The 12,052-nt window shown below is 36.1% G+C and overlaps 1 protein-coding gene across 6 annotated transcripts in view; it reads right to left on the bottom strand.

The window, feature by feature from the left end:
• Window positions 1-5,215, bottom strand: part of LOC127449464 (uncharacterized) — a 39,205-nt gene extending 33,990 nt beyond the window's left edge. For 2 of the 6 annotated variants that reach the window (XM_051712902.1, XM_051712903.1), the window contains exons 1-4: window positions 3,640-5,215; window positions 2,388-2,551; window positions 1,508-1,644; window positions 1,205-1,367 (exon numbers count right to left, since the gene is read on the bottom strand). In XM_051712902.1, the coding sequence (XP_051568862.1) occupies window positions 1,205-1,367; window positions 1,508-1,644; window positions 2,388-2,551; window positions 3,640-3,677 (502 nt within the window). In that variant the 5' untranslated portion in view covers window positions 3,678-5,215. Of the gene's footprint in view, window positions 1-1,204; window positions 1,368-1,507; window positions 1,645-2,387; window positions 2,552-3,635 lie in introns of all 6 variants that reach the window. The other 4 variants (XM_051712905.1, XM_051712906.1, XM_051712907.1 and 1 more) reach the window with 3 other exon arrangements.
• Window positions 5,216-12,052: the final 6,837 nt, after the last annotated feature.

Genomic DNA, 12,052 nt, shown 5'->3' with positions numbered 1-12,052 from the left:
TAATCTTAACCTCATCTCTTCAGGAAATCTTGATAGAACATTAACCTTAACCTCATCTCTTCAGGAGAACATTTCACTCCCTTTAAGTGCCACACAGTGGACATTTCACTTCGGAACTGCCGTGATACATGTAATGAACCACATAATTTTATTTAGCAAAAATGTTGTCACAGTCACGCAATGTTCGTTGCATGGGAGAAGACATTCACGAACTGTGATGTCAGAGCACCCATCCCCTTGAGACACAAAAAAATAATCAAAATAAGCTTTGGAGAAAGTTAGTAATGTTGTTGGTTTTGTGAATTGTTTTCTGAGGTTTGCTACCAAACCTTGCTGTTGAGCAGATGGATGAATTCAATAAAATTCATATTTAATATTTACTCAGATTCCATTCTTTTTATTATCATTATTATCATCATTATCATTGCCAGCTATTATTATAATTAATAGTTGCCTAACATCAACAATAATAATTTGGCAAATAGGAAGTCAAAATTCATAGATATGATTTAAATAAAGAAATTGTAGAAATAAATAACATGTACACAATTAATTACAAAAGCCTTTTGCTTTTTTATATATATTTGCAACGTGAATTATCATTTCTGACTTCATAACTGTCCAATCTGTAGAAGTAGCAGATGTTTAGAATAAAGTTTAGGACAAAAACTGTCAGTTTTTCTCACTTTGTGCTCATAGTTTTGAATGAATTCATCACATTCAGTCGGGCGGTCACATATGGTCTAGTCGCACAAATATTTCAATGTATCAGAAGCTCAAATCAGATACGAAATTCCGCCTCTGCAAATGGTCAGAACTCCACTCAGCCGCCATGCGACACTGCCGTTTGTCAATCTGTCATTTGTCGGATGCAGTGAAAAGGCGGCTTCAGTCCAAATATTGGCATCCTTGATGACTCGTCACACATCAAGTTTGTACGAAGGTGCTTGGGCACATTATGAGATAATCAATTACTATTAGATAAATGTCAAAACCTTTGCAAGTGAAAGACTGAATGACCTACTTATAACCTATTATATCTATGAAAAAATAAATAAATAAATAAAACATTCACAAATAAACAAATAAAAAAACTTTGAGATATTGTGCTGCTTATGTGCACTTATGTTGTGATCTTAAGCTAAGGAACTCCCAGTTGCTATTATGAATTATTTATGATAAGAAATGTAAAAACCGACCGTACCTATTCCAGGGCTGGTTGCATTGTAGGGATGGCTCCACATGCTGCAGTTCACTGAAGTAACACACACTCTTAACTCAAACTGATAGGGCATCAATGGATTTAAGACGTCCTGCATCAGCATGCTTCCAACTTGGAACTCCATTACTGTTCCCATTTCCTTTTCCTATTTCAGAAACAAAACTCTCTAAATTCTATCGGACAACATGCTTTTGATCAACACACATTTTTCCCACCAATTCAGAATGTTCAGAATATTTCTGTCTTTTTTATTAGGGATTAGACAAATAAACATCTGACTCTCACCCAGTCCTGTGTATCATGTGCTCTTCTGAATCTTAGGCTTGGTTTCAGTGAATCTTCTGAGCTCTTCCAGTATATTGTGGGAGAAAGGGAGCTCTTTTCAAATGCAATCTTTGTAATCTCTGGAGTGCTTGGAATCACTGAACAAGAACAATATTTCATATGTCATAAAATGATACATAAAGTGGTACAAAAAAGTATTTGGACACTTAAGGCACAGTTCAAATTGTATGAATATCTTAGCATTAGATAACAAAATGATAAAAGCAAAGATGTGTATTTTTAAGAAATACTGTATATAGCAAACACATTTCAAGCCAAATATTTTACAAAGAAAGCTTGTTCAGTGTCAAATGACAAAATTGGACTGTTATTGAATTTGACAAAACATTTTTGCACACTTTGGTTGTCAAATTTTGTGGAACGTGTCTATATAGTTAATGTGCTGCACTACAGCTGTGGTTACTCTGCCTTGAGCACCTGTATGAATTTGAGGGGTACTAACTTCACACATCCATTAAAAATGACACCAGTTGGTTACAAGTAATTGGAAAAATGGTAAAGGTTCGCTCTGAGAAAAGCACTAGCATCATTTGTGCCACATATGCCGATTTGATATTTTGTATCAAATGCAATGACATTCAGGTATCTTTTAGTGTCACTAATGTGTCCAAATAAGACAAAACAAATGCATTTGTAAAAGTTAGTTCCAGTAAAAGAAAAACATTCATGCAGTTTTACTATTTAATCAGACCATATTAAATGCAATGACGGGTCAATGACTGTAATAAGAGACAAAATCTCATCATGAGAAATTTTGTCTTTCGGGTTCAAAGGCAACCAAAGTGATTCAGAAATGACTAAATGTGTGAAGTTCTCTCACCGCTATCCCAAACCGAGAAGGTGAAAGTAGAGTTAGACTCTCCTAGTGTATTACACCCTCTTACATGGACTTGGTAGGTCACAGTCTCATCAAACACAGATCGCGGAATAGAGACATGACCATCCTTCGGCATTTCATATCGGAGGGACTGAGATGTGCTTTTGCTTTGTGAGGAAGAAAGATATGGCAAAACAAGCAAGATAAGGCAACAAAAAGCAAGATAGTTACATGCACTATTGAAATGACAAAATATACAACATGAACCCCTTGATGATCTTAAAATGTTTGGTTACAGGAATTCATTTTTAAATGAACAGTTCAGAAATGCACATTTGAATAAGGCATATTTACTCCTTAAATGTCACTGTGTAGTTTGTGTCTAAATGCGTCTCAATTGTTACTGTCAGAAGACAGTTCACATACTCTGAATGTGTGTGTCACACAGTTGAATTTCAATTTACCTGGAGGGTCTAAAGCATGAAGTTAATTTGAACCACAGTTCTATCAGCAGCAAAAAAATCACCATAACACTTTCAGTAATAACATTTTTATTACCATTAATAAAAAAAGTATGTTTACATCTATAAAAAATTTTTTTAACCTTTCTTATATTTTCATACAGAAAATATATTCTTCTTTATATTCTAATACACTGTATACTGAAGAATATTCATTATACTGTATATATACAGTATATATATATATATATATATATATATATATATATATATATATATATATATATATATATATATATATACACTGTATATATTCATTTATGAAGAATATTCTTATATTCTTCATTATATTCTTATTATATTTTTATTCATATTTATATCTGAATCTTTCAATGACAACTAATCTGTCATCTTAATTAAATGCTCTCACTATCATTTTATAGTAAAAAGTGATTACAAATCTATATTGTAAATATTGACTTATTTTACCTTAGGGTATATATTGAGCTTCTTGAACTATTTCTACCTGACCTGACCCTTAAAAAACAAAATGTTTTGGTGTAACTTAATGTAGTGAGGTCAATGCAGTGACACACAAAGTTGTTAATTATTATTATTATTATTTCAATATCAGTTACAAGTGCATGTCCAACATTACTATCACAACCCACCCCAACATCCATCCCTTTGCACAGATTTCTCATACCTTGATATAAAGATATTATAAGAACTGTATGTAACAATGAGTTTGTCTATTTACTTAAAATGTAGCACTATAAATACAGAATACCTACAGCCAGCCTTGAGATCCCGGCCGCAAACAATGTGCCATCTGTCATCCTCCTTTACCTTGCAGAGGACCAAAAATATGGTCTGGTTGATGGCTATCTGTGTTTGTACCGTGGAGCAATTAGTTGTTTCAAAAACGGTCTATCCATTGAAGTCAAGCGTCTGCCACAGCACTGAATGCTTGACTTACAGTGTACTGTCAAGTTGGAGCCAAAGTGAATTATGTCAGAGTCTACTGTCAACTTTCCAGCACAAACAATTCCGTAGCAGCCTAAACAGAGAGTGCCGCTAGACCAAAACATCATGACATACGTAATGTAAAGTGGTTGCTCCAAAAACGTAACTAATAAATGGGATTGAAGAAACTGAACGATCAAAGCAGCTTCAGAATTTCGACACAATAACTTAACTCACTGCAGAATTTGCAGTTGAAATGAAGAAGGAAGACCACTTGCCAGACTCGACTGACAAAAATCCATTTCATGCTTTTCTTGGTCTGAGCCTCTTTAATGATGAGTGAATAATATGTCAGGTCATTTTTTTATATTTCATGCCTAGTTCTAGTCTTCTCACATGCACATGTGTGAACAGTCCAATGAAAACATGCAAGCAGAATAAAAAAGTGGGTTGCTTTTTACACAGTCGTCCATTTTAAAGACATTCACATCATAAAAGTGTCACATATCTTGCTGCAAACCTGTCTGTATCATAGACTGTAAAAAAAACACAAAGTACTGATTGTTTCCAGAAAAGTAAATGCATGATTGTGACCTGTTTAAATAGTCAGCATTCTCTTGAGCAATACTTCATTTTTTTATGTCAACCTTGTTTTCTCAGAGTTGCATTGCTCTTTCAAGGGGCAATGACCTAGATTTGTGGTATATAAAATGCCTGTTCTGAAACTCCGAGCGTCTGTTTCAACAGATGCATCCTACTTATTAAACCGCTTTTCTAGTCATCACTGATCATTAAATTAACTTCATGAACTGCTCTTAAACATTCAGAAATTAATACTGTACAAATCACAATATGATGATATAGTACATTAACATTACCAGTTAAGTCATGCAACAAAAAAAATGATGTTGATCCAAACCTAAAGACTTGACAAAATGAAATGTTAATATATGTGCAAAAGAAAAGTGTTAAACTGTAATTGCTACCTTAAGGACCTGTTTCTACTTGATTTAACCCTTAAAATTAGTTTTGTTAGTGTAAACTAATGTATTCATGTTGATTCAGTAATGTTAAATTATATTTTGGAGTTGACTAAAACTAGTTAATTTAGATGTTCCCACATAAAGCACATTTTTAGTTTAACAGTTTTTCACCAGTGTAATTCAGAAGGTCATGACACCAAATGGCAGTAGTAAAAATGGCATATGTTCTATAGATGTAAAAAGACATTCATACCTTTAATATTCCACTTAGGAGAGTGATTTCTTCTCAAACTCCATTTGGACTCCTTTTCTGTTACCATCATAGATGCTCATGAGTGTGATCAAGAGGGCTGACCACTACACGAGTCACAGATTTTGTTATGAGAATTGAAAAACCAGTGTAGGAAGAGAACATGTTATATAAGACATATTATTTAATATGACTAATCTTTCTCATAAAAGCCATGCTTTTATCTGTCAGTACAGCAAGCAGTTAATATGCCTTTAATCATTAGTTTCACATACAAATGTTATTCAAAAACACCTGTAACAATATTATCTTATGCTGTAATGTTACTGGTACTAAAGACAGAATAAAATATGAGGCTGTGGAATATCAATATAAGAACAAATTACCCATGTCCTCCTCACATGTTACCTCTCACAAGTACTTTGCAAGTGAGAACAACACCACAGAAGTCAGCCTTCCTGTCTGCCCCAGATCTTTGAACTTTTTTACACTTAGTTTCCATCTTCATCTTCAAAGAGCTTCTGGGGAAACCCCATGTCAGAAAATGTGAATTTGAGATTCAGTGTAATAAAAAAAAAAAAAAAAAAGAAAGTGCTAATATTTAATAAGCAGATGTGTTTGTTAGAATAAGAAATATAATTAATAAACTCCTCATAAACTGTGGGAGCAACTGCCTTGTTATTTACTGTAAAGGCATGGAAACTGAGAATGTAAAAAACTATAAGGCATATGCCAGTCCCCCAGTTATAGTTTGTGTGAAACTGGCACATATAAACCACAAGGAAAGAAAGAAAGAAAGAAAGAAAAAAAGACATTTAATTAAACTTTATCTATTATATTTGTGTGATCAATTATTGTGACATATTTCTGATACAATGTTTAGTCTCTCAGGAGCCTCTCATTAAATATCTAAATAAATAGAGCGTGTTGCATGCCAATCTTAAAAATTATTTTATAACAATGAAGAGATTCACATAGATATTCACTAGCAAGTCCTTTTAATTAAAAGTCTGGTTCTTAAATTTCATAATATTATTAGTGAACCACAGATGTTCTGCAAAAGACTTAAAGTATACTTGGTTTCATTTCTGTGGCTATTAATAATTCAAATGTGACATTTTACTTTTTAAAAATAGCTTAAATTTTTTCCTTTTTTCTTTTGTAAATGCAAAGAGATCCATAAAATCTCTGGGGATTTTCTAAAGGAATGCACTTTTTAGATTTACAATAGCGACAAAACTTCTGGCAATAACTACTCATATCCTTTGTCATTTTCACTTCAAAGTATGGTTGTAGACATTGATCGATGTTACAATTTTATAGCTATCTCAGCAGTCCTCTGTTTTTAAAGACCTGTTAGACTATCTATTTCTGGACATTTTGAAATGCTGTGAACATTTGTATCCTATAATATGCATATCAGTTACATTAATAATAATAATAATAAAGTGAAGAAGTAAACAAGTAAACAAGAGTCCAAAAAGCAACCAAACCATTTCTCTGTCCACATTTTGTAACACAACTAACTACATCAAGTGGGCAAAATGTGTGGTCTTTTGACCTTGATGTTTCAGGAAAACAGTCAGCATCTGCTTCACTGAACTGCAAGTGTACCTAGAAGTGGGTCTAAATTCGGTTTAAAGTAGGCTAACTAAAGGTCAATCTAAAAACTCAAACTTTTTTTTATTGAATTGAATTGAGATTTCATAACTTTATTAAAGGTCTCTAAGGTGTGCCATCCAGAGAATAAAATTCTCATTAAAAGCTGAAATTTATGAAAAAATAAATTTTGATACAAGTAGTTTGGACTGAAATAATGTTTTTTTATTATTATTATTATTTTAAATAAACAGTGAAACAATTTTGTTTTATTTTTTTTTTTGTATATTATACATAAAAATAAATAAATAAATAAAAAACATTTGTCCACCAAATCAAAATCAGGTGGTGTGACCACCATGCAGGAAGCCATTCTGTTGTCATGTGAAGAAACCCATAAAACAGATAGGACCCTTTTCGACCTTCATGAATGTGTGAGAAGTTTTTAAAAAATATCAGATTTTGACATTTTTATGAACAGGCACAATTTGTTAAGGCCAAATGGAGTAACCCTTCGAAAATATCTTGATATTTGTGACTCAAAATTTCATGATATTTGTAATTAGATTTTTTTTAATATAAATATTTAATGCCTTTTACGTATTTTTTTTACATACAGGTGCATCTCAATAAATTAGAATATCGTGGAAAAGTTCATTTATTTCAGTAATTCAACTCAAATTGTGAAACTTGTGTATTAAATAAATTCAGTGCACACAGACTGAAGTAGTTTAAGTCTTTGGTTCTTTTAATTGTGATGATTTTGGCTCACATTTAACAAAAACCCACCAATTCACTATCTCAACAAATTAGAATACATCATAAGACCAATAAAAAAAAACATTTTTAGTGAATTGTTGGCCTTCTGGAAAGTATGTTCATTTACTGTATATGTACTCAATACTTGGTAGGGGCTCCTTTTGCTTTAATTACTGCCTCAATTCGGCGTGGCATGGAGGTGATCAGTTTGTGGCACTGCTGAGGTGGTATGGAAGCCCAGGTTTCTTTGACAGTGGCCTTCAGCTCATCTGCATTTTTTGGTCTCTTGTTTCTCATTTTCCTCTTGACAATACCCCATAGATTCTCTATGGGGTTCAGGTCTGGTGAGTTTGCTGGCCAGTCAAGCACACCAACACCATGGTCATTTAACCAACTTTTGGTGCTTTTGGCAGTGTGGGCAGGTGCCAAATCCTGCTGGAAAATGAAATCAGCATCTTTAAAAAGCTGGTCAGCAGAAGGAAGCATGAAGTGCTCCAAAATTTCTTGGTAAACGGGTGCAGTGACTTTGGTTTTCAAAAAACACAATGGACCAACACCAGCAGATGACATTGCACCCCAAATCATCACAGACTGTGGAAACTTAACACTGGACTTCAAGCAACTTGGGCTATGAGCTTCTCCACCCTTCCTCCAGACTCTAGGACCTTGGTTTCCAAATGAAATACAAAACTTGCTCTCATCTGAAAAGAGGACTTTGGAACACTGGGCAACAGTCCAGTTCTTCTTCTCCTTAGCCCAGGTAAGATGCCTCTGACGTTGTCTGTGGTTCAGGAGTGGCTTAACAAGAGGAATACGACAACTGTAGCCAAATTCCTTGACATGTCTGTGTGTGCTGGCTCTTGATGCCTTGACCCCAGCCTCAGTCCATTCCTTGTGAAGTTCACCCAAATTCTTGAATCGATTTTGCTTGACAATCCTCATAAGGCTGCGGTTCTCTCGGTTGGTTGTGCATCTTTTTCTTCCACACTTTTTCCTTCCACTCAACTATCTGTTAACATGCTTGGATACAGCACTCTGTGAACAGCCAGCTTCTTTGGCAATGAATGTTTGTGGCTTACCCTCCTTGTGAATGGTGTCAATGATTGTCTTCTGGACAACTGTCAGATCAGCAGTCTTCCCCATGATTGTGTAGCCTAGTGAACCAAACTGAGAGACCATTTTGAAGGCTCAGGAAACCTTTGCAGGTGTTTTGAGTTGATTAGCTGATTGGCATGTCACCATATTCTAATTTTTTGAGATAGTGAATTGGTGGGTTTTTGTTAAATGTGAGCCAAAATCATCACAATTAAAAGAACAAAAGACTTAAACTACTTCAGTCTGTGTGCATTGAATTTATTTAATACACGAGTTTCACAATTTGAGTTGAATTACTGAAATAAATGAACTTTTCCACGACATTCTAATTTATTGAGATGCACCTGTATATATAAAATGTTATAACTGTTTTTCAAAAATGTGTGACACCAACATGTACACAAATTTAACATTTCTACAAACTTAAAACTTGTTTTAAACTATATTTTTAAAAGATTTAAAATTTGTATAATCTCGGACAACCTAATTTGTCAAACCCTAACCCTTACGACCCACATTAAAAAACAAAACAAAATAATTGAATAATATAATAATAAAAAGAGTAACAGAAAAAGTAAATAATAATAATAAAAAAACTATTTTACCTAGCCTGTGGACAACAATGAATTGTATAACTTTGGTGTTTGAATTCACCTGACTACTAGGTTTGTCAGAGTGCGCTGTTACTATTGTTACGCACTGACGCTTTCTGAAGAGCAGTTTGTAGCAGCTACAGCAAATATAGCAGAGTGCCAGTGGATAATTATGCAACTAATTACTTTTTAAAGGACTGTAACACAGCTCAACCGAATATGAAGTGATACCAGTTTAGAAGCAAGCCCTGAGTTTTGAAGAGAAGCTCCTGTACTGAAGTTTTTGGTTCTCTTTCATCATCTCATGTTCGAGGTCCACCTATGGGAAGGGCATATGCACCTGACCTCTGCAGAAGCATCCAGTTGCACCAAGTCTGGCTTGATAGACAGGAACGTGTGTCCAATGCTGCTGTAAGGCCCCACCCTTATCTGAGGACATAAAAGGACCTGTACGCGCTAATTTCCTCAGTTGGCATTCGCTTCTCGCGACCTCTATGCGGAATACTCACAGCTCGACTGGTTTTCACATTTGGCTCTCACTCAACAGTGTGTAGAAGGACACATCCTTGGATCAGCCTTCGCCAGGCATGACTGCCAAAGGAGTTCTAGTCAGTTTGCTGTTTTATTCAGCCTGCAAGCCACCCACGCTTGCTGGCCTTCGTGTTTCTTTACAGCTGCCCACCTTTCCTCGTTGCCATTTTCCCTGCCCAGGCCCCAACTTCCGAGCATTTTTACCAAAACACTGCCCGACCTAAACCCAACAACAAGCAGAAACAAGCAGCAATTTCACTCTGTCCCAGAATGTACACTACCGTTCAAAAATCTTGAAAAACGTACTCATTCTTTATTATAATTTTTTTTTTTTCACATTTTAGAATAATAGTAAAGTCATCAAAACTATGGAATAACATAAATGGATTTATGGGAATTATATTGTGACTAAACTAAATCCAAAATAAATTATAACTGTGTTATATTTTAGCATCTTCAAAGTAGTCACCCTGGGATGTTTTTAAACAGTATTGAAGCAGTTCCCATCTATGATGGGCAATTATTGGCTACTTTTCTTTACTATTAGGTCCAAGTCATCAATTTAAAAAAAATTTTTTTATTTTTTATTAAAGTTGAGTTTTATAATGAAATAAATTAATATGGTGGCACAATTATATTTTTGTCCATAAAACTAATTTCAAACATTTAAGCATTCGCCTTCAGATCAAAATATTTTTAAGCTCATGAGAAACATTTCAGTCAAGTGTTTCAAAACTTTTGACCGGTAGTGTAACTTTTCTGGGACTGGAGACGAATTCCTCATCTGTCAGAAGAGTGCATTCTATCTCTAATGAATTGTCTCTCACAGTTCAAAGAGGGAGTAAGTGTGCAGTATCGCATTTGCCTCAGACTACAGGGCCTTATGGCATCAGCCATCCAGATTGTGCCCTTGGGGCTTTTGATAATGAGAGCTTTCATGAAATGGATTTTGTTTCTTCATCTCAGCCCCCTACGTGATCTCCGTCGAAACGTTACAGTGACCCACACTTGCACATCAGCATTGCGCCACTGGATGAGCACAGAGTTTTATACACACAGGATTCCTCTAGGGGCAGTCATGTTATGAAAAGTCGTATCGACAGACGCTTCCCTGACCGTGTGAGGTGCCACCAAGGGGGCAAGACAATGAATGGGATGTGGCCGACCGAACTATGCTCAACTCACATAAATTATCTAAAGCTCCTCACCATTTGGAGCACTTCAGGGACATCATGTCCTGGTACTCTGCGACAATACTACAGCCGTAGCGCACATCAATCGCCAAGGAGGGATGTGCTCCCCTCAGCTTCACTGCCTAGCCCACAAAATTTTGGTATGGAGCAGTCAGCACTTCCTGTCATTACGTGCAACTCATGTCCCTGGTGCTTTAAACTCGGGTGCGGATCTCCTGTTGAGGGGGACCCTCTCTACAGAGAGTGGCGACTCCACCCTCAAATAGTGGGCATGATATGGGAGAGGTTCGGTCGGGCTTCCTTCGATCTCTTCACTTTGCGCGAAAACACCCATTGTCCTATGTTCTTCACGCTAAAGGACAAGGACACTTCCCTCGGTGTAGACGCAGTAGCGCACACATGGCCCAATGTGCTGCTCTATGCCTTTCCCCCACTCAGCTTGATTTTTCCCACTCTAGCCAGAGTGAGGGAGCAGAGCTTGACATAAATTCTCATAGCGCCCAGATGGCCAAAAGCACCGTGGCTGGCAGAGATGATTCCTCTCATTTGCGCCCAGCCGTGTCTGCTCCTGTTGCGCACTGACCTCTTGTCTCAGGTGAACAGAGAAATATACCACCCTCACCCGGACAGGGTGGCACTATGGGCCTGGCCCGTGAGAGGTCCAAACATTGGGGCTTCCCCCTGGGGTGGTCACCACCATACAAAATGCCAGGGTCTCGTCCACGAGGTCTTTGTATGACTGTAAGTGGCAAGTGTTTGAGAAATGGTGTAATACATGTAGTATCTCATGGGCAGAAGAAAATATTAATTTCCACACTGAAGGAACTTAATAAAAAAAAGAAGCAAATTTACACAAAGATGGCCAAAGAGAAAATTCAGCTTGGAGCCATTAAGTCTATGGCCATGACATCTGCTGAGTGTCAACCTCTTGGAAAAAATGAGAGCTCTGTGGACCACCGAGATCCTTTCCTCACACATGTTGTAAATCAGGAAATACCCCCACATTTAATGATCATTGCCTGACACTGCTATCAAGACCATCTCTGTAAAGAGACCCTAAGGGAAGAGGTGATGGGCAATAAAAGACAGAGTTAAACAAGTTTCCCTTGTGAGATCCTCTTAAATTACCATGTACAAAACAACGCCAATTCTATGACTCTTTATTCTGGACAATAACCAATTTTCTAGGCTCCAAATTAGTCATGATATCCTCGTGATAATTATTCTGCAAACAGCAG

This window comes from Myxocyprinus asiaticus, chromosome 12 (assembly GCF_019703515.2).
Source record: "Myxocyprinus asiaticus isolate MX2 ecotype Aquarium Trade chromosome 12, UBuf_Myxa_2, whole genome shotgun sequence".
NCBI lineage: Eukaryota > Metazoa > Chordata > Actinopteri > Cypriniformes > Catostomidae > Myxocyprinus > Myxocyprinus asiaticus.
This window is presented reverse-complemented; position numbering and strand designations above follow the sequence as displayed.